The sequence below is a fragment of the Dunckerocampus dactyliophorus genome, chromosome 21 (assembly GCF_027744805.1).
Source record: "Dunckerocampus dactyliophorus isolate RoL2022-P2 chromosome 21, RoL_Ddac_1.1, whole genome shotgun sequence".
Lineage (NCBI taxonomy): Eukaryota > Metazoa > Chordata > Actinopteri > Syngnathiformes > Syngnathidae > Dunckerocampus > Dunckerocampus dactyliophorus.
The window spans coordinates 7,935,748-7,963,725 of record NC_072839.1 but is presented as its reverse complement, the minus strand read 5'-3'; the positions used below and the strand labels follow the sequence as shown (position 1 = coordinate 7,963,725).

Sequence of the window (27,978 nt, the reverse complement as noted above, 5' to 3'; positions counted from 1 at the left end):
GAAAATGGATGGATGGATGGATAAATAAACAGTTTGATTTTTATTGCATATTTTATTTCATATAACCAAAAAATAAAAGCACTAGTCAACAGAAAAGAAAAAACAGATGTTTTTTTTCATATTTGGACTCTACCTTGCTATTCAAATTGTAATTGTAATTGTAATCCAAAATCTGGGTGTCCTATTCAGTAAAAAACCCCAACAAAATGTTTTTTGCTCACATCGGTGCTACATACAATTTAGTTTTTCTTGTGTAAATCTATCTACAAAGACACTTTGAAACCAAAAATTGCTTTTGCTAACGTAGAGAGAATAAGAGAATAAGTAAGAACTAAAGGTCAGACGGCAACCTTACAGGAATATTTTACTAGGCTTTTAGCTTTTGTTTTTGTCGATGCCACAGTGGTCATCTGCTGCCATTTGTCACATGCGATCTCGGCAATCTATTTTAAGCTATTTATTTTACACTACCAAAGAAATATGAGTCTGTGTCCATTAAAAACCTACAAACTACACACTGATGCTCAAGCAATTTTAGGAACAAAACATTTTGGGGATAAAATAATTGAATATATATATATATATGTATATATATATATAACATATAAAATAGATTTTTTTAATAGCTATTTTTTAGAGTTGAACAAAAACAATTAGAAAAAATTAGGAAAAGATACATTTGGATAGTTTACGACCATCCCTCTAATGACAATCCTAAACAACTGATTTATCAACATAATGTTCGAGAACTGCTTCAGATTTTCATTCATTTCAAAAGAAGTGGGTTTGATAGGCTAGAAGATATCCATTGTTGAACATGTAGAGCCGCCTGTCGATGGGGTTGAAGCTCAGACTGGCAACTCCATCAGTGATCTTGTCAAGCGGCAATGCCAGCGTGTTGTCCTCTTTGCCTGTTGCTGTGTCAAATGCATAGAACACCTCTTCACGGTGATCATCCAAGAAGCGAGTAGCATATAGCACTCCACACACCATGAAAGCATTGGTTGCTGCCCTCTTGAACAGCCTCGTCTCCCACGTTTGAGTGACATTGAGCGTCTCAGCTTCATTGTCCCAAGATAGTCTGCTTACCACTATATTGCCATGGCTACCAGCCGTGGCATAGAGGGCCCACAGGCCTGTCTCGTCTACTTCCACATCCACGTCACTTCTGGCACGACAGTCAATATAACAGTAAGGGAATTTGTTGATGAATGCCTGAGTGATGCCGGGAAGTGTGACCCTTGCTACTGCCTTGCTATTCAGGTCATAGCGGCAGACATCTGCAGAGCCATAGCAATGATAGTACAGAGCCTCTCCGTACAGGACTGCACTAGGACCTTCAATGGCGTTAGGATGGGTGCTGGATGGAGCCAGGATGAAATCTTGGTGGTTAGCGGAGGCCATGAAGTCTTCGTATGATTGATATACTCTCAGGGTGTTGCCAGAATAATGGCTGTGGACCAAAGGCTGAATCCAGAAGGCGGTATTCAGGGCTTCGCTGTCCCTTTGAGTCTGTCGGCCCCATGAGCCAGAAATGATGTTCTTCCCGTATGGGCTGACTTTAGTTGTGACTGGCTGGCTGATGTTGGTAATTAGACCCTTGAGGCAATACCGTTGCTTACCTGGAAACAAGGAGGTGAGTGTGATGAATCAAAGTACATGTTGTACTCTTTGCATTTGATAAATGTCTCTGTTTGCTAGTAGATGACAAAAAGAGCTGGAAATCTCACGTTAAAAATACACAACATGAAGTGGCAAGAAACACTTCAATACTGAATAAAGCAAAACATGATCTGGACCACAAATCACTCCATACTCTCTGCTGTTCACTGGTGTTAGCATTGGATTTATTATGTGGAGATGTGTGGAAATAATCAGTTCATGCTCAAAGACTAGGTGGGATAAACTCTAGTCAGACTAAATCAGACATCTCTAGTTTGAAAATGTGGTGCAAGATCCAGTGTAATTATGGCATATCCAGACAGGAATGGGTTTTGTTCTTTTGCTGTGTCAAATAACGGTCGTTAGGATATAATGGAGTGGGGCCTCTGTCCGCTAACGATGGTCATTGGGCGGTATCACCGTCGTTAGCATTTCATGATACCAAAGTGGCTGGGCCTTGTTTGTTTGTTTGAGGCTATGCTGAAATGCTGAAATTCACTGTTCTGATTCATTTTCAAACAGATACAATTATGCAAAATGCAAACAACAACCTGCTAGCCAATAATGTTTCATTTTCCAAGAGAGGAGAAATATGCCCTTTGGGAAAAATTTGATTTAAAACACACGCAACACTGAATTTTAACTCAAAACACACACAACCGATTGCCACTGAACTGCTCAGGTTGTCTTAGAACTGGCTGTCCAGTTAGTGCAGTTGATTGATGCTCTGAGAATGACCTGGATGAACAAGAGGCAACACACACGACACTAAAAACCTTTAGCATATCAGCAATTACAGAATTAATTTAGTAACAAACTCAATCAATGAACCAATATGAACAGGACATAAAGTGAAGGTATAAGGAGGAAGAGAACCACAGTGTGTGATATCACTGTCCTTAATTTATCATTTTATCATTCAGAAAAGTGTGTTAGTATGCATCTTTTATGTATTTATGTTGTCATTATGATGCTTCTGATAGTTTTGTCTATAATGCCATCTGTATATATCTGCAAAAGCTATGTATTTTCTTTAGGCTTTCTTCACAGTTCTGGGGACCGGATTGCTATCGGAGGAGTAGTCAATGATCACACAATTTCTCAAATTGTATTAAAAAATAAGAGCAATATATTTCGTTACAGCTTGTGTAAGAAAGAGAACAATGTACCTGTTGTATGCTTTTTCCATGAGTCATATCTAAGTGTTGCACAACCCTGATTGTGCTATGTGAGTGTGTGTCAAGAAGGCCTTCTATAGTAATAGTTTCATTTATTTTGAACATGCAAACAGGTTACATTGGAATACATGTCCAAAAAGGATTCTCAGGGCATTCAATCAGCTGGATTGTTCAAGTTGTCGTAGTCGTATACAACTTGAACAGTCCGGTTGCTATCAATTGAATGCCCTTAGAACGCAATGAATGAGGATGAATGAGAATATTCACAGGCATGTCTACAAAGGAGCAGGAAGAAGCAAACCTTATTTAACCAACCCCGTCTCCGTTTCACATCGGTTGCTAATACATTTGTTCACTTCCTGTATTCAACATGTACCGTTTACCAATTCTGAAATAACATAAGAAAATGACAAGGTAGTATAACAGTGCACAGTAAGAGGTACGGTTTGTAAATCAATATAAATAAATTCTATAACATTCATAATAAATAAATATATCATAATAACTGATAATAAATAATATGATATTAAACTGCTTAAGAAGTTAATAGTTGACAGGAACATTGCTCGATGATCAGTGAGTACAGACAATGTAACACTTCAAGTAGTCCTATGAAATGATGAATAAGTACCATAAATTCCGGACTATTGACGTACCTGAATATAAGTCACACCCACTAAATTTACAGGGAAAAAAATGATTTGTATAGATATATAGGCCGCACCTGTCTATAAGCCGCAGGTGTCCACGTTGTAACATGGGATATTTAGAACACTTTTTTTTTACTTTTCATTAAATAAATGCTTTTTTCCAAACAGTGCGTGTAACACGGCTGGCTAAACAGCAGCCGACCAGAAAAGTCATTCATTGCTGTCTTCATCTTCCTTATCAGAATTGAACAGCCTCACAAATCCTTCGTCACACACTTTGTTGTGTTGTCGTCTCTCTTTCATTCATTGTTGTTCTCAGTGTTGCTTGGGTCTCGAGGCAAATTAGCCCTTGAGATTATGCTGTCTGTCCTCTTCATCGCCCCGTAGTCCAGCCTTTCGAACCCGTTAGTGATAGTGGATTTTGAGACTGCTCAACGCTTAACTTAAGTTAAGCAAAAGTTGCTAGATTGACTTGAAAGCTGCATCGTATGCATTTGTTTGTGTGTTTTCCATGATGAGGGGGTGTGCATGAAGCGCAAAATGGCTGTTTGAAAGTTTACCAGTTCAGCCAATTTGACTAAATGTGATTTTAGGAATAAAGGCTTTATGCGTTTTCTATAACCGGCGTTATTGGATTATCCTAACTGACCTTTTCTGTCGCACAATTAGTGAGTGAAGTGAACTTTTGTAGTCATTTCCCCACGTCTCCACACAATAACTTGGTAACACGAGAGGACATGGAGTGAATTTTGGTCCACAACAAATTTTGTATTGTATTTTGTATTTAAGTATTTCTTGCCACTTTATGTTGTATATTTTTAATGTGGATTTGTAGCTCATTTTGTCATCTAATGTCTAGAAACGCTGCATGCTTGTATTTGCGCTGAATGTCCTCTCTGCTTTTACCAAATAACATTATTTTAGTTTTGCTTATGTTCAAGGATAAACTGTTTTTTATCAAACCATCTTTATAGTATAGTCATTTCATCTATGACTTTTGTTTTATTGGTTCTTGTGTTCTGTTTTCCAGAACAAAATGCAGTAGTATTGTCTGAAAATAACTAACTTTAGGTCTTTCATGACTTTACAGATGTCATTTATATATACTGTATAGGGTAAACAGTTTTGGTCCCAGTATTGAGCCCTGGGGTATATTTAAGCTTGCAGATGTAAATTCTTGTCGATTCACTTATTTCTTCATGTTTGCTAAGTAGCTTTTTACCCACTTCAAAACGAACCCTTTGATACCATACCATTCTAGTTTGTTCATTAAGATATTGTGATTAAATTGTATGAAATGCTTTTGTTAGATCCATAAATACTACGGCTACACACTCTCTGCGGCCTTGAGTGTTGGTAATTTCCTCGGTTATTTCGACTCGTGCCATCGAAGTTGAAATGTTAGCTCTGTACCCACATTGCCTGTCCGTGAGTCATCCATTCTTATTCATAAATTTGTCTAACCTGTTGTTGAATAGCTTTTCAATGAATTTGGAAAATTGTGGCAATGAAGAAACTGGTTGGTAGTAAATTGATGTTTGTCTCCAGTTTTAAAAGTCGGTACTACTTTATCTACATTCATTTAGTTTGTTACTGCTGTACATCAATGGGTCTGCAATGTCATTCATGACAATTTTTCATCATTTCCATTTAAATTCCAATACAATCAGTCGATGTTTTTGCTTTACATTTATTGAGAATATCAATGATTTCCTCTTTCTCCACACCAGAGCTGGGATTCCTGTCTATGCTTTCATTCCCTTCCTCCACTGGCAGGTCATTTGGGATCTTTTCTTCCAAATTTGGTCCAATATTTACAAGATGAGAAGCTATGAGACTGAAATGCAAATTGTAATAATATCCAACACAGTCATTATACAATGTTTATTTCAGTTGTACTTATTTTTCATTCTTTTCTTTATATCATTTACGTTTGCTGATCTTATTACTGCACAATGTTTCTGTCAACTTTATTTATGTATTTATGAATGTAATTGTTCAAGTGTTAAACATATGATGCATTTTAATGCAACGTTTTTAAGCATGTTCAAAAGAATCTAAAATGTTACCAATACTTTCTAAGAGGTATTCCTTAAGATTTTTAATATTCTGAACAAACAGATCCTTGGTTGGTATAACACACAGACACACACACACAGACACACACACACACACCAGAAAAAACGTACCTTTGAAATCTTTGGGGATTGACAAGCAAGAGACAGCACTGTTCTTCAATTTGCGAAGTTTCTCTTTCATAGTCTTCATGTTGATTGAGTTTGCCATATCCATCTTGTCGACGTCTCTTCGCAGTTTACTGACCTGTCATGAAGAGTTCAACAATAATGTACGGTGGAAGCCTTCTTGCCCGCTTAAGTCGATGTCGACATGGTCGACAGCTTTTACAGTCAAACCTGTCTTAGCGGCCACCTTTTATAGAAGGGCCACCTGCCTATAGCAGCCACTGAAAAATCCCCCCCAGCAAATTTACATGTTATAGACCCTGTGTATAGCAGTCACCTGTCCAACGCAGCCAGCAGCCACCCATTTTGTCTCCCTTGGTCAATATCTGACTGCATATAGCAGCCAAATTACCAACTCAAGTAGAAGCTTCATGCACGAAAAAGTTTTGTTTTTCAATCAATGAAGCCGTCGTGTGTAGACTGTAATTACTGAGTCCTAGCTCAGTCACAATCATTCACAAGATCCACACAAACTGTCAGTTGTTCCACATAAAAAAGCCGTCTTCTTTTGAGCTTGCTATTTCCTGGTCAAACATGTAACTTTAAAAGCATTTGCACCAAAACATTACTGCAAAGTAGGCTGGGAACAGGACGTGCTCCCAGCAACGCTACAATAAAAAAAAAAAAACATATGTTAGCATGCATGCGGCAGCGGGAACAAAACTGAGTTTGGTTGTACTTAACTGAAGTATTTTATCAGTTATCAGTTATTATTAAGCCTTTAGCTTCCTTTTAGTAAGTAAAAACCTTGGCTATGATTGCACTACATTGTCATGTAGACCTACAAAGTACACTTGGAAGAACAAGAGGTGAATAAATGTATTGCAACTGATGTGAAACTGATGAGGGGTAGGATTAAATAAGCTTTGCTTCTTCCTACTCCTTTTTGGACATGCAAAATTGTGAATTGTACTATGTGATGTGCTACTGTTTGACTCATGCATGTTCAGGATTAAAACCATGAACCATGATAATAACAAGCCTAGTAGTGCTGTACAACTTTTATCAGCAGTCCGCAGTGCCCTCTACTGGTCAACATTATTATTATTTTTTTTTTCCCTTTTTTTTCCTCTATTGGTCAACATTCAAACTGGACGCCAACCTGTCTATAGAGGCCACCTGTCTATAGCGGCCACTTTTGCAGACTCCCTCTAGTGGCCGCTATAGACAAGTTTGACTGTATTTGCATAACATTTGACATCCAAAGGGGTCATTTCTATGGAAAACGGGTCAGTTTATGTCGACATGTGTTGTAGTGTTGTTAACTTCATCATTATCGCTAAGGAGCGAGAAACGACGAGACATAACTAGTGTCTAGTTAACAGAGCATCAAAACATGACACAGCGAAAAGTGAACAGTGCTTGGGATGTGCCGATCAGGTTTTTTTGCCCCCCCGAGTCCGAGTCATTTGATTCTGAATATCAACCGATACCGAGTCCCGATGTGATACTTCCATAATACATAAAAAAAATAAAGAAGAGCGAAAAAACAGATCCAGGATGTGCCTTATTTTTGATTTGATTCCTTATAATAACATTTAACACTTTAACGGAGCATTGTGAGGTAGCTTGAACAATCAAGTCATAAATAAAATACATTCCTTGGACTTGCGACAGTGCGGTATGGAGCGAAGAGGTCTCACTCTGTACCACTGCATAGCTATTGATCTGATATGAGAATAAATATAGTCCTAATCAGGAGATAACGTCCGATTCCGATCAAGTCTGAAACCACGTGATGGAGCCCGATTTCCGATCATGTCATCAAATCAGACGTCCCTACACAGCGCACAAAAAAAGATAAGAAAAAAAAACTAAGTTATGAGAAACTTTTGCGAGATCCTGAGAAAGTTTTTAAAGCCAAAAGGCCCTTTTATCCATGATTGCTGCTCGTCTAATGATTAGCAATCAACGAGTGCAGCAGCTGACACGGAGGCACCGGAAGTAAAAAAAAAAAAAAAAAGGCTCGAAAAACTCAGGATCTGTCAAAAGTTTTTCAGGATTTCTCAAAAGTTTCTCAGGATCTCGCAGTACTTTCTCAGGGTTATTGTTTTTCTGTCGTCTTTTTTTTTTTCATCATGTCCCCTTCGGGCACACGTGTCAAACTCTTGCCCTGGAGGGCCGAGACGCTGCAGGTTTTCTCTCCAACCAGTTTCTTCAGCAGGTGATTTAATTGATGAGCTCCTTCCCTCAAACTGAAGGTGTTGATCATTAAAATCACCTGCTTTAGTGACTGGCTGGAAAGAAAACCTGCAGTTTGACACCCCTGCCTTAGGGGCTCAATATTATTGTCATTGTAGTCAAGACACAACAAAATTACCACAGCAGCTGTTAAATACGAGTATAAAATATCACATGAAAATACAAGAATCGAAATAAAAATATGCACAAATGGAGGGCAGCTTTGTAAATAAACTGCAGAAGGTTCCAACATTCTTTATTATTTCCCATTCTTCTTATGTCTGTGGCGAAATTCACAAGTAATTGTGCAAACAATGGCTATTTTTGGTTTGTATTCAGCTTATGTCAACAACCACCTACGTCAAGGTCAGTCCGCCAGTGCACATACAGTATTTATGCTCGTGTTCCACACTTTTGATTCATGTCATCAAACATTGTTTTTATTTCCTTTTATTATGTGCATACTGCATATATTATTATATAAGATGATGTACCTCTTTGGAAAGTCTCTCGGTTTCATCGTTGTTCAGCTGAGTGGACATGGTGTTGATGTCATCCTCCAGCTTGCTGAGGTCCTCGGCCAGCGGACGCAGATGCAGAGTCGAGTACAGGCCCCTATAATTCAGGTACTGGTAAGGCTCCAGCCGAGCTGTTATGTTGTTAAGCACTGCATGAATCTCAGGGAGGCGCTGGTGGGATCGGTCCACCTAAAAGACACAAAAACTACTGATGACTGATGGCCTCTTATGCACAGATGTGGACATGGCCTAAAGGTCATCTGTCTGATATGATAACGGTGGTTTAACATTACCTGGTCTTGTAGTAGTTTTAGGGAATCCTCACAAGACTCCACTTTCTGCAGTGTGCTCTCATATTTCACAGCAGGGAAGAGCCACATGTTGGTGTTGACTTCGCATGTGCATGAGCCATTGTTCATGTGGCCTGACACATGCTGGACCTGGCCATCGACCTGTCATGAAAAAAATATGTTCTACAAAGAGTCTCTACTATAAAATCAAGAACCAGTTGGAGTTTGGTTGAATTCTTTTGAAAAATGACTTAATTACAATGACTCGACCACAGTCGTGTAATTGTTAGGGGTACAAAAATAAATGTGTTTGTATTGGACACTGGTCTCGGTTCGATACGCATTATGAATCAAACGATACTGCAAGTAAGATGCAAATTCATACAATAAAAATCCTCATTGCATTTGTAGTGGCATTCACACAATGTTTGACTTTTTACATGAAAATGGATTTTATTTTTTTATTTTATGATCCATTTGGATATACACAATTACTACGCACAGGAGGCGTTTGAAATAATAAATGTAATAAGAGTAAAAAGAGAAAAAGACAAAAAGAAGATGGAAAAATAAAATGCAATATACAGTACAAAAGAAAAGATTACAAAAGTAGTACATTTTTAATAAATGCAGATGCTATAGTCAGTAGCAAATGTTACTCACTGTGGACGCGAGTAGCAGCACTATAAGCAGCATCCTGAAAGCTGAAGGAATGAAGACTGAGCCGACAAAAAGTAAAGCTGCGACAATAACGCCGCTCCACATCCTCCTCCCACATCTCTTACATATTTTGTCAAACTCTTTTTTCCTGAACCTGCCGAGTCAGCATGAAAAAATTTAAAACATGGACGTGAAACCTGGAAAGGGAAGAGAATGCAAGTTCATATTAGTTGGGCAACCCATAACTTCCTAAATTTCATATTTTGAGAAATAAGGTAATTTCCTTGTTTCATTTTACTTGTGTGTTATTTGTTGCCATAGTTTGCACCAAACACAATTGCATTTATAGGATGAGCATATTTTCACCCAGCCCAGCAATGAAATACTCAAATTATACTCAAAGATTACTCAGATGCTTTATAATTTCAATGTTTAAAGTCTACCTTGTAGCACCACATTATGTAATTCAGCATTATGTAATAATGTACATTTTCACCTTATTATGTAATAACGCCACATTTTGCAATAATTGACGTATTTTGTTCTTGAACACGTTTTGTAATTGTAACTTGTTACATATTGCAAAATTTATGCGTATGCTGAACGTTTTTTCGATGAAAATGTAACATTTTGGTGCATTTTGTAATAAGCCATTGAAATTTATGCTAATTAAGCATGTCAGTGTCTTTCGAATTCATTGTAAGAAGCGAGTAGAATGTTTCATTGGTCAAACACAAGCCGATGTGCGGCATTTGTTGGAAAGTAGTGACGATGAAGACGGGGAATGCGACCAACTTGCACGCGCAGTTTGAACACAACAATCGTGTCCAGTTTTCCCAACTAGAAAAAAACCGTACCGCTTAAGTCAACGCTTACTGAGGCGTTTGGTCGGCAAAGTCAATATAAACGTGACAGTGTCGCTCGTTGGCTACGGAATGGTTCCTGTCGGAGGCTTGATCCCCAGTACGCAGAGACCAGGCGGTGGCGTTCAAATAAAAATCTTTAATAATGCAGGTGCAGGTACTCACAGTTGTGCAAGGATTAACAAAAAGCGACACAATACTCTTAATAGCAGCAGGGAAGTATTCTCTCAGCTGACAGCGCATGCGAGATAACTTGAGACAATGAGCCAGCGCCGTACTCGAGGCGGTGCCGCGCTTTTAAACCCCACTAATGACAATTGCCTACAGCCGCGTAGCAACCACCTGGGGTAAAGCGGCTGCAGAGTCCTCCCCACCGGAAGTGCAGCCCGCCAAAATAAGAGCCCAAGACAGGAAGTGCTCGGTCATGTCCTGCGGAACGTGACAAGCTACATGTTAAGCCTTCCTGTTTAGGAATAATACCCAATGTTCATTATTATTTATTTACAGAGACTTGATCGTCCATTTTATTTATTGTTTTTATTATTGTGTGTGCTTTTTATTGGAGGGTTTTTTTCTTAACAGAGACATGGTCTGTTTTTTTATTGGTTTGGGTTATGATTTTTATGTAAAAGTACAATTTTTGCTAAAAGAGACCATTTTATTTTCATTGTTTTTTTTATTATTTATTATGTTTTTTTGTGTTTAATTCACTTTATTTAAAAGCTCTTGACATTCCAATTGCAATGTTTAATACTCTTTTATTGCTTTTGATATGGTGTACATTATTATGCCATATATTATAATTACATGAATGTCAAATTGGTCTCAAAATAATAATTGACAATAATATCGTTTATCTGAAATTATTTGTAACGCAATTATCTTCCAGCAAAATTCCTTGTCGTTAAAGTCCTATACGCAGTTTTAATTTGCATTTTAGTTTTTAATTTTACTCAGTATCAAATTGGAAAAGTATATCAGTATAGTGAGCACCACATCACAAATGTCTGGGCCTCCCCCCTGGTGGATAGTTGTAGAACATGCATACATCCTGGTTCAAAGTTCAAGCAACAAGCATACAATGTTAAAGCAATGGACTGTCAACTCAAGTTCCCTTTAGGGATGTGCTATAGAAATTACACTTATGAAAATAGTATTCTCTACAAAGAAAGTTGCAAATGTGAGGGTTTTTTCTGAGACATTGTATGTCAGCAGAGACGCTAAACTACACAGCAGTCAAATTATGACATGAACTAATACTCACACAACCCTTTTTGATGGTTTGACTGGTTGGGTTCCTCACGTCTACGCTCACCATAGACCTTTTTCAAATCTTTCCTGATGTTCATGACCTTTCTTCAGTGAAGTTGCAGTTCAGAAAAATAGAGGTACTAATTGTTGTTTAATTGTTTGACTATAAAACACAAGACACAAACAAACACACACATTCAAACAAAAGAAATATTTTTATCAGCAAAATGATCTGTGAACAATTCAACAGTATACGTATGAACACGGTCATCCCTAATTACACCTTGGTTTGAACATCACTCCCTCACTTAACACGGTTTTTAAAAATTAATTTATTAATAAATGATTTCTGTTTCAAGGTTGACTGTAGTCAATAATATTTAAATAAATAATATTTAAAAACATTATTTAATATTAAAAAATACTCAAATATTGAAAGACAAGTAGTATTCTGGTCAGTAGGAATCCGTAATGTTACATTAAAGAGACATATCATAGTCAGCCATGGCATGTCCTATGTTCACATAGTGACAACAACGTTCTCCTCCCATTCCGTGTGGAAGTGGTAAGCAGTTTTTGGCTTCTTACTTTGTCCTTTTTCCCCACTCTGTTTGAAACACATAAGTTTAGAATTAATAAATTGGAGGTAAACTATTTGAATCGGTAGCATCCATCCATTCATCTTCTATGCTGCTTATCCTCACTAAGGTTGCGGGGGTATGCTGGAGCCTATCCCAGCTGACTTCAGGCAAGAAGCAGGTTACACTCTGGACTGGTCGCCAGTCAATCGCAGGGGCTTGGTAGCATGCTATGTTTAAAGTGACAGCGGTCTCTTGTGTCCCTGCAGTGATCCCATAGCCTGCACATGACAGTTGGTGGAGTAAACAAAGAATAATAGGAGTGTAAAGGTGACTGTAGCGGTGTTATTTCATGCCTACAGAGCTCTAATATTGGTACAAATTGCATTTAGAAAGTCATAAACAGGTTTTATCTGCTCTAACTATGAAAATCTTTTGTTTACTCATATTGAAACCAACTTTGTTGAAATTCCCTTATTGCAGTCGGGCCTGGAGCCGATTAACAGCAATGAACAAGGGACGTCTGTACAACAATATAAGTGTGTATGTTGGGTGGCAGTTGAAAGCGGGCGCCTGGTGACCTGGTCTTGGTCAGCCAAATCTGGTTCTTGGGACATGGAATGTTACCTCGTTGGTGGGGAAGGAGGTTGAAAAGTTCCAACTTGGCATAGTCGGTCTAACCTACAGTTAGGGCCCATTTTTTGGACACACGGGCCCTGTCCACATTGCTTAGACTGTAATAGTATTTGTAGTATTTACAATTAATTTAAAATAATTTACATTAGTATTTTATGTGTTCCACTTATATAGCCCATCATTTTACTTGGAGCACAAATTGGTCTGGATTCTTTTGGGTGAAGAAAATGACAAAAAAAACAAAAAATGTCACCGCTTCTTGAAATGAGGGAATGTCCTGAAATGTGGGCTCTTAGAATCTTCCTGTTTTTTGTAAATGTCATGTGGATTCACAGTTCCCTTTTTTATGTAAAAAGCAATTCCGTTTTTTCCAGAATCGAAACCAGACGGCGGAAGTGACCATGTTCAGATTGAAGCCTGATGCAACACAAAAAAGTGCAGCAAAGACGGTCATGCAGAGTCCCCACGCATTCTTCATTCAACTCCAAGCCATCATGAAGTTCTACACTGTCCTTCTGCTTTGTTTCCTGTTCAACTTCACACAACAGGTGGGATACATTATTATGCATACTCGTTTGCGTTAATACTAACTGACATATTTCATGTTTTCGAAACTTGCATGCATGTTTTGTTAGCTGAGTCCACAAGATCACTGTGCATGCGCTCTGACTAACAAAGACAAGGCATTCCCTCATGACACCCTCAACTCAGTGAACGACGATGCGTCAAAATGCAATCAGGATGTAACACCACAGAAGGTGAGTCATTTGCTTCATATTGTAAAACCAAGCATCCCATAATATATAATATAATACAGTGGAACACGCTTGAGTTGGTCCCGCCTGTGGCGACAACCTGCCTGTGTGACGTTCTCTTGGTCTTTGGTTTTTGCAGTCTCTGGAAATTGAGCGCCTGCTGCTTGGTTTGGAACATCGTTTGCCGCAACTGCTAGAAGACGTGTCCATCTTGGAGAAGGAGGACGATGGTGATCTTTATGGAGTTGTCAGCCTGCAGGTGATCGAGAACGAGCTGAAGGAGATCAAGGACCATGTTGACAGGCTGAAGAGAACCACCCAAGGACACCAGCACCTTTCCACCGACTCTACCAAACAGGTGCGTTCTTTTCTTTGGTTTAATGGTGGGTTGCAACCATGATTGCAAGTCAGATAGCATATCCTATGGATGATATCGAAATTTTAGAAGGCTCTTTGAGAAAACAAAGAGCCTTTATGTCCATTATTTACTTGGAATGCATGAGTTTGAGCTAACAGTATCTTACCGACCTTGCAGCTTTCTAAAGCAACTTGGAAATTTTTGTCTAAATTTGGTCTAATGTACAGTATAATCTATGGCAATCCAGAATCCATATCTATGTATAATCTACCCTCCAACTGTCAAATGTTCCACTCCTCCAACCAACTTAGCTGCTCTACTTTTTAAGATAGCACCCGAATCAATAAATTGACCTCTCATGAACATGTCAGTACAGGTGTTTCCGTGTAAGGCAGGGGTGCCCGCAGCTTATATCTTTACATATTAAACAGTCACGGCCTGCAATAGAATGTTACAACAAAAACAAAAAAAAAAGGAAATGGCCCAAATTTTTGGTGAATTCAAATGTAAAGACTATCAAAGCCTTCAATTTCTCTATTTGAGGCCCTCAGTGGAAAAAGTTCGGATATCCTCCCGCTGAATGGCTGGTTGACATTGACATAGCGGCTGTTGACACTGCAAAATCAAAACCCAAACTAGTCTTTTGCTGATACATTTATTTTTTTGCCAGAGACATCTGGAGAATGGGCTTTAGAACCTATGTCAGACATGGTTTTCCTCCATTTGTGCATGTGTTTATTTTTGATTCTTTTGTTTTCACATAATCTATACCAGTGTTCAGAAACTCGTGCCTCCTAGGCTCCTAGTTGCGGCTCCCACACCGAGCTCTGTAATTTTTTAACACCGAAGCAAAGGAAATGCGCATTTTCAAAAATAGTTTGAAATATCCGACTCACCGCAAGCCTACATCTGAGCAAGGGAAAGGGGGCAGTGATCAGTCAGTGAGACAGAAAAAGACATCTTGAGAGTGTGCTACCTATCTAGAACCATGAGTATGTCCTTTAAAAGAAAAGTATTGGAAGAAAATAGAGAGTTTAATTCTGAATGGACTCATTTGCCGGACTCATTTTTCTTTGAGTTGATGGGGATAAACTTAAGGCATATTTAGAATAAAAATAGAACTAAAAACAGTTCTAAATTCTCAAGCCCCCAAGTGTAATCAGTTATATATTTTTGCTCTGCTGTATCAGTTGACGAACCTGAGAGCGGAGCTGCAGGACTTGGAGATGTATGACACCTTTCAGGTGGAGAAGAAACGACAAGATAACCAGCGCCTGAAGAGAGCCTTGAACGAGTGCAAGGGAGAACATGAACTCGACACGCAGCCCACACCGCCTCCACACGGTACACTCACCACGCGAACACTTCAAATCATAATATTTCCGTCACTCCAGAGCATATCCACAAAAGGTGCGAGAATTTGGGTTTTTCAGCAATTACTGATAATTGTAAGAAAACAAAGTTCACACAAAAAACAACAAACAGAGCTGAGGATAAACTCTAGAAACTACATAATAATAAACCACTCACTGTCCAAAAGAGTTTAAGGCCAAGAAAAGAACACAACTTGGAATGAAGCAACAAGGCAGTCAAAGAAGAAGAAGAAGACACCAGAGAAACTGTAATAAAAAAGTAACAACCAAAACGTACCAGTAACAAAGGATAAAAAATGGCTGAATTTACAAAAACTAGACAAGACGTCGTGTGGAAGCGAAGTAGCAAGTCAACAAAGGATAATCATGAGGAATAATCTGGTGTGAACGCAAGGCTTATGAATCTGACTAACGTACATTCTGGTGTACAAGCCACACCCACAAATTTAGAGGAAAAAAACACACGTCCACGTCATAAAATGACATTGTAGTATGCACGCGTTCATGTCGACTAGGCAGCTCTTTAATATGAAAAAACTCACGGCAAGCTTGTCAATCCATTGGACATTGCAGGTCAGGAGGTCCTTACTCAATAACAGTCTGACTCACGGTTTCATGCTACAAACAACATTAAACTCACCACACAGCAACTTAACACTCAAACGTTATACATCTGAAATATACAAGCATGTACCAATACAAATAGTATATGAATATAATGAATATGAAAAAATGTCCAACATTGTAAAATTTTCCCATTATGCATTTTGTTTGAGAAAATAATTCCATTGCAGGAGCATAGAACGCATAGAAAATGGTGGCTGGCGCTACAACGCTGCCTCTGTCCACCAGAAGGAGCCAGAGGACCCGGAGCCCAAAGCACAGAGGGAAGCTGACGTCATTGCAGCGCCCCAATGAATGTGTTGCTCAGACACAATGCCTTATGGGAAAACTTAAAAATGTGGTTTGTTTTTTAAATCATACTGGGGCATGTTTGTATATTTGCCAGGTACACCTTTTCAGTATTACGTTGCTGTGTGATGAATTTAGTGTTGCTTGTAAAGTCGTGAGTCAGACTGTTTTATTGTCACACCATTATATATAATAAAAGCATGACGATTACATGTGCAAAGTGCAATGCACATGTTTAAGGAAATGAAGAGGAACATGATAACTGCATGCCTAAAAGCAATGACTAAGGTACAATTAATTATCAAACCAAGTAACACCATAACTATTGGTCCATATTTGCATTAGGACAGAAAAATAATGCAGAGATGCACAGACTGTATGGAAAAAGTGTAAATATTGTTTTTTTCTTTAGGTTTGTGTCCCCATGGCAGGTTTATGAACATTACCGGGCCTGAGGTCTTTTCAGCAGGAGAGTATCCTGGCTCCTTCAAGTATGGAGCCTGGGGTCGTGACCCAAAACCAGAGGCGGGGAAAGAGAGATGGTACTGGCGGGTGATGCTGACCAGCAACAACAGATACGCCAACTATGTCCGTTTTTACTCCAGCCTGAGCACTCTGGTTGTAGGAGTGGGCATGCCAGGTACGGTGGCAATCCTTGCACAAAGAACTCTTTGGGAAACAAATACCGTATCTTTCTCAAGGACGTTGCAGCCTATCCTAGCTGATGTGAATGGCAAAATGTGCGCTAACCACTTGACGTTCTATGGTACTATAAGAAAAAAGTAACTCAAAATGGTCCTTAAATGCCACATTCTGGCATTTAAAAAATACTTGGGATGTACTCACACCAGGCCTGTCGTTTGCTCATCTTTTGGCTGAAGTCTATTGTTAATTGTGACATCAAAAGTTGAATCACAATCACAATTTGAAGTCAGAATTATGAGATAAAATGTCCAAATTATGACATACAAACTGCGCATGTGCCGAGTGCCATGTGATGAAGGCTCCAGTGAAGAAGTGAAGATAATTATGACTTTATCTCATAATTTTGACTTTTTACCTCATAATTTCAACTTTTTATGTCATAATTATGACTCTTTATCTCATAATTTTGACTTTTTATCTCATAATAGTGCCGGAAATGGGCTTCCATACTAACTCTTTAATAGGGTGTCAAATATTAAAAGTGTTGACACCATGGCTTCGTATGGGTCGCGTACAGGTTGTCCTCCGTTTACAACATTTCGTGGTTACAAACACCCTCCCATAAATGAATTAAAAACGTAATTTTGGTTCATAAACATGAGGCTCTCTGGAGAAGTAATTACAGCAACTTACAACTACCGTAGTTACCGCAGCGCGTATTCTTCCACCAAGAATGCAGTATGTGCCTTCGCAGCTACACTGAGGAACAATGCCATCGCCACTCTTTTGGTGGCGCGACTGTGGTGACCATCAGTAAAGATAAAGATTACAGTAATCCCTCGTTTATCTCAGTTAATTAGCTCCAAACATGACTCTAATAAGTGAATTTTCATGAAGTAGGATTTATAAATGGAATAGTTTTGTAGTTATAGCATAGAAAACCTGTTTATGACCTTCTAAATACGCTTTTTAACATTATTAGAGCCCCCTGGGCATGAAATAACACCCCTATACAGTAGTTACCTTACCCAATATTACCCATTATATTATAGTAGACATAATAACAGAAAATAAGCCATTTAAGACATCAATAAGACTAGTGCTCGTGTGTGTTGCTGGAAATGTGTTCCAGTGTTCGGGGAACTGAGTGGTAGGCAGAGAGGAAATAATGTGGGTGGTTCAGAGTTGAGTTTCCTCTTGGCGTGGGTTATGGCCTGTTGTGAGATAATTCAAACCTGCAATAAAAGCATGTTCCGGTGATGAAGTCCGGTGCTTGTGTGTCTCACCAACATTACAGTAATCTTACTGACACCTCGTCACCAGTACTACATCAGTACAATACTACAGTACATATTTTCAAGTCTTTGAATGCGTCTTCTGAATGTCTTATATTTGGATTTTAGTTTATTTAGCCATTTTTATACTTGAAAGTGCTTAATTTAGGCGTAAAATTGCTTAAATAGGCATAGGCATTTGACTAATAATAGGCTGTATTCAACATGAAACACAGATGATTTAGTAATTAATATATTTTTTAAAAATCGTGATAGTTTGAAAATAGTTTTGAACATTCAAAGCGTGAACTGCCGAGGGACTACTGTATTGAATGCGAATGAATGCTAGAGGGGTCATGGATTCTGTGCGCTGTTACAAGGTTATCCTTTCAGGCTAGCCTAGGACAATATTTTAAGAAGGTAGAAAGGCCTGCAAGACCACATTCATAAAAGGAGTTTTTTTTTTTTTATTAAACTTTTGTTTAATTCTTGTCTCTAATCTTTTTATTACCGTATTAGACATTGCTTTCATGTGTTCTATATATATGACTTGGGAATTAATTTAGGTATCATTTAGGTACAAGTTCCAATTTACACTAAAACAACCCTTGTTTCCTTCCAGATAACGTCCAGATCCATGTCGCCAATCCAACCACCAACACCGTTCAAGGACCAAACGTTGTTCTGTATGAAAAGGCCTTGTACTACAATTGTTATAACAAAGACGATGTTTGTCGGTTCAACCTTACATCCAAAACCGTCTCCACCCTGGAGTTACCCAAAGGCACCAGGTCCAACGCTTCCCTTTGTCTTGTTACCATACATATATATAATATTCATCACGTATGTCTAAGATAAGCAGAAGATCTAAAATATCCTTTCCTCTACAGATATAACTCCAAGGGAAATTTCTGCCACTTGGAAGAATGCTACCCATACACTGACATTGACCTGGCAACAGATGAGTCAGGCGTTTGGGTGATCTACAGCACCGCCGAGAACTTTGGCAACCTGGTGTTGTCCAAGGTGGAGGAAGGAGAACCACCCACTCTCGGCCAAACTTGGCACACCTCGCTCTTCAAGCAGGCGGTAACCAACACCTTCATGGCCTGTGGCATTCTGTACGGGACACGTTATGTAGACAAGGACACGGAAGAGATCTTCTACTCATATGACACCTCCACGGGAGTGGAGAAGTTCGACATTGGCATTTTCATGACCAAGATGGCACCTAACATTTATTTCCTGAATTACAGCCCGATAGACCGCATGTTATATGTCTACTCTGAAGGCAACATGGTCTCCTACAAGGTTTTGTTTGAATGAATGCAACTGGCGACTGAACTGTAAAACTCGGTAAGAAAGTTAAATAACAAATAAAAGTAAAAAATCAGTATTTTTAGTAATTGTATTCACGACAGTCCATCATTTTATTCATTTTTGGTGGGTTTATTGTAACAGAGAGAGACAGAATATTAATAAAAAAACAGAAAAAAATTAAATTTGCATTTCATTGATGACAATAAGTATTTGAGTCCAAAGAAAAACATAACTAAGTAGTTAATGGAGAAAGCCTTGACGTTTCGTGGAGGGATTTTTGTTCAAGAAAACATCCCCAAAGCAGAATGTTCTCACCTCCATGTTTGACAGTAGGGATTGTGTTGTTAGCCTCATTTGTTAGCCTCCAAACGCATCCAGTCCATACCAAAGAGCTTCATTTTGGTCTCATGTGACCACATCACATTCTCCCAATCCTTGTGTGTCATTCAAGTGTTGATAACCAAACTTCATAAGGGACTGCACATTACATTACAGCAAAGTGTCTTACTAGGTTATTTTTGCTGATTGTGCTCCTAACTCCCTTGGCATCATTAATCAGCTCCCTCACCTTTATCACAATCATCCTCACCCCAGCAGGTGAAATCTTGCATGAGGCTCCAGAGCAAAGATGATCATTATCTAGGATTTCTTTCATTATCACACAAACAGTGGTCTCACCAAGCTTCTTCTTGATAGTGTGACAGGTGTCTTATATCCACATAATAAAGTGAGATTAGGAGTACTTTCCTAAAGAGACAAAACTAATCTGTGCGTTTCATGGACATACAGTAGACACCCCTACAAAATAAATAATCCGTTCCGAGAACGTTTACGTTATAGGGTTTTTACGTTATACGAAGCGTAAAATACATGTAAATAGCCTAATCCGTTCCAAGATCTTCCCAAAGTCACCCCTTTGGCCCTTCAAAATATTCAAAGTCCACCAAATATGGTGGGAAAATATAAGAAAACATTAACATAGTAGAGTAGCATTCCAATATAAAATAAGGTAATAAATAAGATTACTGTAAATGAATAAAACTGAAAAACAAAAACAATCTTACTGTTCATGAGATGTCTTGATCAGGAGCACGCAAGTGGAGGCAGGAGTAGGAGGAGGACTAGCCTGAGTCGAATTGCCCATGATTACGGTAATTTTACGTTAAGTTAACACAAAGTAAAGTAAAAAAATTAAGAAGAGATTTCAATGCGTGCGAACTAGTTTAAGGGCGACTACGAAGAGGGAGGGAGGTTGAAGGGAGTCAGCCAATGAGATGAGAGCATAGGCGGTGCCCCGATAATCAGCCAATGAGAGCGTGAAGCGTCTAGACGACTTGACGCTTTACATTATGTGGAATTTCTTCCGTAATACGATGCAAAAACTTTACATAAATTCTTTACGTTCAGTGGAATTTACGTAAAAGGAGGTTTACGTTATGCGAGGTACTACTGTATAACGAACTGCGGGGGTCAGAATACTCGCTGGTAGGAAGAGGATCAAATACTTATTTCACTTAATCAAACACAAATTAATTCATAACTTTAATTTCATTTTTACATCCTGAATTGTTTTTGTTGACATTCTGTTGCTGTTAAAATAAATCCAATCACAGAATTCATCAACTGTTATGTCTTTGTAAAGGGATCAAATATTTATTTCCCCCATTGTAAATGCTGAGAATTATTTCTGGCAAAACATGCCCATTCGTGCTTTTACACGCAGAAAATAGGCTGTTTTTTCACAGAAAAATATCACACATTGCATGACAGAGGGACCTTTTTGTGTTGTTTATTCCGGTGCTTACTATTATTTCCTGTTTTGTGCTTTTACTTTGTTTCGCTGTTTCCTGTTTTGGGTTTTTGTTAATTAACAGTTAAATTCCCTCCTGTTTCCTGTCATGACTTGGTTACTTCCATGTATTCGTGTACACAGATTTGTCTTCTCTGTTAGCTATTTGGTTTCATTTGTTTATCCTTTAGCCCAATGATTCTCAACTGGTGAGCCAGTTTCAATGGGTTTACGAAAAAAATAAATGCCGATGTCTGTGAATGCACCTTGTGTTCTTGTCTGTGCTATTCCCTTGCTATGCCGCCACAAGGTGCGGAGGACATTGAGTGGGGACTTTATGCGCCTTATGTCCGACACACAGCTGCAGATATCAGCGGGAGAAGAAGGCACCATAGAGAGAGACCCTCTCACTGCTGCATCTCAGGTTGTGTTGCATGGGAGCATTCGGCCTACAATGGGGACTGCCAGGTACTATTTGGCAGGAAAGCGCACCGGGAGGTGTTTCACGCCCAATTCGATCGACAAATTAAAGGCAAAGTCACAAAATCATCCAAGGATCTCCAACTATTTCAAGTTTAAAAGGAGCAGTATCTGCTTCGGCAATACTGGCCCTGTGTTTACTTGGTATCGGGTGGCGCAAACGCACTGTACTGTACAGTGCTTCACAACTCTTCTTCTCTCTGGGGCTGGCTGCAACTGGCCGGTAAGCATTACTGCCCTCTTTAGCCCAGCCCCTGAATCTCAGACAATGCTACTCCCATGGCTATATAACAAACCGATTTCATGATGCACTCAATTTGAAAGGCACATATTTGCATTTACAACTAGTACACAAACACATTGTGTACTAATTAAACTTTAAAGTAAAATACAGTTTGATAAAAATGAACAAGTTTAACCTGCCCACATTTTTGTTGTATTTTACTGATGAATTTCTTTCAGCTTCTTCCTGTTGCAACACATTAACAGCCTGCAGACCAACACGCAGACACGAGAGGAGGAGGAGGAGGAGTGACACGATGAAGCTGTGAAGAATGTGAGTGGGCTCTCAAGGCCAAAAACTAAATAAAACCTGCAAAGAGCTGAAATTGAAAAACCGAAGCCACATCCGTTTTCACCTCAATACGTCCACAATCCTCCATCAAACACAGCACCAAACTTTGAATAGAACAGTGGTATCGATGGTTAAATGATGTAAAACCAGATATAAAACTTGTGTCAGAGAAGACAAATCATTTGTGACTCATATGTGAAAATAAGCCTGTCATTATCACACCTTTTCTGTCTGTTGTTGTGTCTCAAGAATATTTTGTAACGTGTGACAGTGTTGATGATATGATAACTTCACACTCGCGAATGCGTTTATAATGTGATGAGCTCAGTTGCTGTCATTAATTATCTGTCAATGAGTTTTATTTTCTTTACTGGCAGATTCATTTTTTGAGTGCTCGGTTGACAGATGATGGATGATAAAGTGGAGCATATCAGTGATAAAATCTCGGTTTTGTGATACAAGCACCAAATTTGGCACAAAATGCATCAGGACCGTCTTTTTCACAAAAGCCTGTTCTCCATGTGAAACATCAATCAAAGATGACCACCACGCAAAGGCTGACCACACAATAATCTGATTGGATTATCCAATTTCAGTGATCTTTGGGTCAAAATATGTTTATGTAGAAAATAAAAAATGTTATTGTTTAATGAGTAAAAGCAATTTTAGCTAAAAAACTACTGTGACTTTGTAGATATTTCTGGAGTTTGCAAAATACAACATAAATTTGGATTGTCTTATCTTGAGAAACATAAAAAAAATGTTTTTATGAGACTCCCCGATGATGGTACATGACCTTTGGATGGCCTACTGAGCAGAGGCGTGGACTTGAGTCACACGACTTGGGCTCGAGTCACAGTTTTGATGACTTTGGACAATATCATCATGTAGACTTGCTCGACTTGGGCTTTGACATCAGTGACTCTGACTTTAGTGTGATGACTTGAAAACTCTTGACATTTTCAGTGTTTGTGTTGGGCGATTTTATTGATGATGATTGATGAGGGTGTCTAGTGTTGAAAGGCCGAAACACCCACTGATTCAAGGGTACACTACTGATGATGTGTCCTAAAATTTACATCCCTCCCATGGCTGAGGTAAAGTTCCCACGCCACTCTCAACATCCACGCCTCATGTGATTACCACCTACTGGCACAAAGGACATTTCCAAGTACCCCTCCACTAATGGGTATTCTGTGAAAGTGTCTCAACCAACTCAGACTTTGCCCTCAAGATTCAGCTCAGCAGAACCCAAGTTCCCCAAACAAAGTTCAACAGTACTGCAAAGGTGGTTATCACCTTACCTTGTCAAGTCTGTATCTCGGCTTTGTGCTCAGTACGCGTTCTCACATAAAAGGCGTTTGACGTCATATTATTCTACTTCAGTGCAAAAATGAAGTGATTCCATCCGGTCTATTTTACACAAGATGAGCAAGTAATTATTATGCCGCATTATGAGTTAAAAAAGATAATTACTGCCAAAACCAACACTGTCGTCACCAACAGAAGGAGGGAGGACCGCTGGCCAAATAATGCTGAGCGTGTAAATGCGCACGTTAACACTGATTAGGAGCTTCTCCGTTATGATCGGTGACCTCTGCTCCTCCCATGCGTCCCTCTCGTGCGGGGTGCCACAGGGATCCATCTTTGGCCCTGTTCTTTTTTTCTCTGTATTTATTACCCCTGGGTTCAATTTTGGAAAGACACAATTTGTCATCTCTATGCTGATGACCTGCAGATATATCTGCCTATTAGACCCACTGACAATACTGCTCCCACTAGACTGCTCGATTGTATTACCAATGTAAAGCAGTGGCTGGATCGGAACTTTTTACATTTAAATGACAGCAAAACAGAGTGTATTTTATTTGGTATGTCACCAACATTGCACACTGTTGCACCGAACTTCGGCTCTCTGGCCCCCTTTTTTAAACCTGATGTCAAAAATCTTGGGGTCATATTCGATAGTGGACTCAAATTCGACAAACAGATTAGCTGTCATTAGGACGAGCTTCTTTCAGCTCCGTCTTCTGGCCAAAGTGAAGCCTTTTTTAGGTCAGCAGGATCTTGAGAAAGCGATCCATGCTTTCATCCGCACAAGACTGGACTACTGCAACGCACTTTACGTTGGCCTGAGCCAGACCTCAATTTCGCGTCTGCAGCTGGTCCAGAACGCTGCTGCCCGGTTTTTAACAAACACGCCCAGACGTCAGCACATCACCCCGGTGCTGTCATCACTCCACTGGCTTCCAGTTCGCTTTAGAATCGATTTTAAAATTTTAGTATTTGTTTTTAATGCCATTAACGGCTTTGCTCTGTCGTACCTGTCGGAGCTTTTAACTATCCGCAATCACGGCAGGGCCCTGCGTTCCTCGGGACAGCCTCTGTTGGAAGTCCCACGGGCAAAATACAAACAGTGGGGCGAACGCTGTTTCTCCGTCGCTGCTCCCAGACTGTGGAACAAACTGATACTAACTGATATTCGCACCACTACTGAAGTCGGCCTTTTTAAATCGAAATTGAAAACTCATTTATTTAGACAGGCGTTCAACACCGACTAGGGAGGTCTTGTATTCATGTTCATTTTATGCATATTTAGTTCTTGTTGACTCCCATTTTATGTACTTTTAAAGGCTTTTAGCACTCTGCAGCACTGATGCATTTTCTTATAGAGTTTTTATTCTGTGTTTACTTTTATCGGCTTATTGTAAAGCACTTTGGGGCCCGTGGGCTATTGTAAAGCGCTAAATAAATAAACTTTGATTGATTGATTGATTGATTGATTACAGTATACTAACTATAGCCTACTAGTCTTTTAATGTATCAGCGCTCAGCATTGCACAACTTTAACATGTTAACACTTATCCATTAAAAAAAAATTCTAAATTGTAGCAACAACTGTCTTTGATCATCCTTGAAATATGTCGTTATTGTCATATTTTACTGCTAAATGCTGTATCTTGAATGTGACCACTAGGTGACAGTGTTGACGGTTTTGTGCTAACCTTTTCATCCATCCAGCCATTTTCTATGCCGCTTGTCCTCACCAGGTAGCGGCCTTTTTGTTATAATAAAAATCGTCCAGTTGATTGTTGCCTCAGAGTGCTTATTCCTCCAGCAAATGTTGTAATATAAGAAGACTAACAGGCTGAGTACTCATGCAAGAACTGATGTGATATATACGTCTGCAAACATTGGCCGAGTTAATATTTCATACTGCATTTTATTCCTGGTGCACGGCTCAGAAAGCGAGCAAATGTAGTGTCTCTCGGATGAAAATCTACCTCCTGAGCCACAGCTGCTAAGCTAAGCATCCCATGAACATATTTGAACCAAGATTTGACTACAAACTACACACTTAAAGGAAAAACAAAAACAGTACTTTGGGTTTTACATTGAAAACACACTTACATATCCAGGTTTGGAGAATGCATCTTTGAGGTATGGAAAACAAGTCACAATTCTCGTGGCGTAATTTGTCGTCACACATGATGGCGGAACCCTCCTTTCAAAACAAATCATAGTTAATGATCACAGATAGAACCATTCCCACACTACATGGTCTTACTGCAGTTGCTGCCCGTCTGGAATGACTGTTCTAATGGAAAGGAGGAAGTGACCCATGCAGCTCCATCATATCTGCAACCAGGATGTTCACCATCTGTTTACATGTTGCATCAGTTAGTGTTTTAGTCTTGTTGCACTCCTTGAAGATTTCCTCACCTTCTGGATTGGCCCTCAAAACACCATTGACTTTCTGCCAAAAATATAAAAAATGATATAGTGTGCTCATGGGAATTCAAGAGGATTTTTAAATAAAACAATGTCATGCATAAAAACACTTTAGGTAACATTGATAATATTAACTTTAAATTCATTTACTCAAAGCTTACCTGTCTTGCTTCATCCTGATCCATTGGTTCTGTTGAGTTCCTCTTCCTTGTGGGCTGAAGGATAAATTGTCGAACCTGATGAATGGGATGTAGCAGGCAAGAGTGGAGACTCGCCACCAACTGGCGATAACTGGGGTGAAGCTGGGGATAGTGAAGTCTGCACAGAGGAGGATGCTTCATCTCCAACCAATATCTTACTCTACAAAACAGTACAAAACACTAACTACAACTAAAACAAAAAAAATAATTTGGGGGAATTTCAACCTATGGAAAAGGGGCTAAAATTTGAATATCAAATCAAAATACGGTCTCACTTTACAATAAGGTACCCAAAATTACAGTAGTGCAGGATGAGGAACAAACCTATCTAACCCTAACCACTACTCATTAGTTCTTCATTAGTTTCTTAGTAACTACTCTAAATGTATGTGTTTCAGTTCCTTAGTAACTACTCTGCTCATTGGATCCTTTTTAGTTCTTCGTTAGATCCCCTACTACTGTAAATTTGTGCCTTAGTAATTAGTTCCTCATAAGTTCATCAGTAACTACTGTATTTTTGTGTACCTTATTGTAAAGTGAGAACAAAAATACATTTTTAGGTCTCACAGATCATGACAATATCTCATTTGGACAAAACCAAGGTACCTGATGGGTCCACACTGTGATATCTAAACCACCTCATGCATTTTCAAATATTTTCACATCCTTACCTGTCACTGATAAAAGGACCTTGAAAGTCAAAACACCTGACTTGACAAGATCATCAAAGACGTCTCCATCCACCTCTGAGAATAAGAATAAATAAAATATTAAAAATCCTACTAAAATAATAAAATAAATATGGAAAAGCCACAGTTGCAGGGCTTATGTCTTGATAAAAAAAACGATATTACTTACCACATTCATGTAAGACTCAAGCAAAGGTTTTCTGTGAATCAAGAAGAAAAATAAAGATGCATCATTCTAAAAAAAAACAAACGTGTATTTAGTTCACTTCCAACACATGCCTGACAATTATTTTTAAGTTAAAGTAACAATTACAGTTGCCCAACCTTGATATCTTGTATCTGGACAGCATATCAAGTCCTTTGCTGTGGGCCAGCAGGCCTACGTGTGGGGGCTCCTCGTGCCAATTAGCTAGTTAGCCATTAGCTCATTACAAATGAAGACAGTATAATGAAGATATAATGTAGCGTTAACTTACATTAGCGTTACACTTACATTGCCAGATGTTGCACAGTCTGTGCCAATTCAGCTCACAGCAACACTAAATAGAAAATATAACTTAGCAAAAACACGAGCTAAAGTTAGTAAAGGCTTTGGGTGAAAGCATCTGCCTCAGCTTATTAGTCTTAAATATCACACCAAAGGCTAACGTTTTTTATGTGTAAACAAGGTACAACACAATTCATTAGTTCATCTATTTAAACGCTTACTTACCTACTGATGCAAAATGATTCCTCATTGTCAACTTCTTCCATCTTTCATTTCAGCAACGTGAAGTGAGGGGTGGAGTCTAAATGAAATGTCCGTGGGTGGAGCTTTAAGGACACTTGAACACTGTTAAGTGTATGGAAGTGTTGAATGTCTTTATTGTGACACTAAGAAGATTTGAACATTTTCAACTCTCCATTTTAACTCCAACACTTTCATGATCCAGAAATTTAACATTTTTAAGAAAATGCAGTGTTAGATCAACTCCAAATAGTGTAAGATTGACACTCCAACTTCAAGATTCTCATCAACACCAAAGTATTAACAACAGAGCTATCTCCCCTGGGTGGGAGGGTGGTTTGGGTTGCCGCTTTTTATTTATTTTATTTTATTTTTTTATTTTTTTAAATTTAATTTAATTTTTTTATTTTATTTTATTTTACCGATTTATGTGTGTGGTG

The 27,978-nt window shown here is 38.9% G+C and overlaps 2 protein-coding genes across 8 annotated transcripts; one reads left to right on the top strand and one right to left on the bottom strand.

The window, feature by feature from the left end:
* Positions 1–27,689, bottom strand: LOC129174189 (olfactomedin-like). Of its 7 annotated transcripts, none has more exons than XM_054765904.1 (13): positions 27,524–27,689; positions 27,136–27,350; positions 26,981–27,046; positions 26,794–26,868; positions 26,084–26,282; positions 25,914–25,947; positions 25,759–25,851; positions 25,602–25,695; positions 9,386–9,536; positions 8,726–8,884; positions 8,409–8,621; positions 5,680–5,812; positions 1–1,622 (listed from the first exon to the last, which is right to left on the bottom strand). In XM_054765904.1, exons 8-13 carry the CDS (start codon positions 25,622–25,624, stop codon positions 772–774), a joined length of 1,530 nt encoding a protein of 509 aa, XP_054621879.1. In that variant the 5' UTR covers positions 25,625–25,695; positions 25,759–25,851; positions 25,914–25,947; positions 26,084–26,282; positions 26,794–26,868; positions 26,981–27,046; positions 27,136–27,350; positions 27,524–27,689; the 3' UTR covers positions 1–771. The 7 variants fall into 7 exon arrangements, with proteins under 7 accessions (XP_054621879.1, XP_054621877.1, XP_054621880.1 ...); XM_054765902.1 differs by having other exon boundaries at positions 26,981–27,011; XM_054765905.1 differs by having other exon boundaries at positions 26,084–26,240; positions 26,981–27,011.
* LOC129174190 (olfactomedin-4-like) lies at positions 13,143–19,433 on the top strand. Its single transcript, XM_054765909.1, has 7 exons — positions 13,143–13,258; positions 13,346–13,468; positions 13,605–13,823; positions 15,014–15,167; positions 16,521–16,748; positions 18,650–18,818; positions 18,918–19,433. Exons 1-7 carry the CDS (start codon positions 13,163–13,165, stop codon positions 19,351–19,353), a joined length of 1,425 nt encoding a protein of 474 aa, XP_054621884.1. The 5' UTR covers positions 13,143–13,162; the 3' UTR covers positions 19,354–19,433.
* Positions 27,690–27,978: the final 289 nt, after the last annotated feature.

What these genes read in the sequence shown, in the direction of transcription:
- LOC129174190 (XM_054765909.1), top strand. Translation starts at nt 13,163, where the DNA reads ATGCAGAGTCCCCACGCATTCTTCATTCAACTCCAAGCCATCATGAAG. An exon ending in TGTTCAACTTCACACAACAG is followed by an intron (nt 13,259 to 13,345) that starts GTGGGATACATT and finishes ATGTTTTGTTAG; the next exon opens with CTGAGTCCACAAGATCACTG. An exon ending in AGGATGTAACACCACAGAAG is followed by an intron (nt 13,469 to 13,604) that starts GTGAGTCATTTG and finishes TGGTTTTTGCAG; the next exon opens with TCTCTGGAAATTGAGCGCCT.
- LOC129174189 (XM_054765901.1), bottom strand. Translation starts at nt 25,624, where the DNA reads ATGCATTCTCCAAACCTGGATAT. An exon ending in TGCTGCTACTCGCGTCCACA is followed by an intron (nt 8,885 to 9,385) that starts GTGAGTAACATT and finishes TTTTCATGACAG; the next exon opens with GTCGATGGCCAGGTCCAGCA. An exon ending in CCGAGAGACTTTCCAAAGAG is followed by an intron (nt 5,813 to 8,408) that starts GTACATCATCTT and finishes TCTTCATGACAG; the next exon opens with GTCAGTAAACTGCGAAGAGA.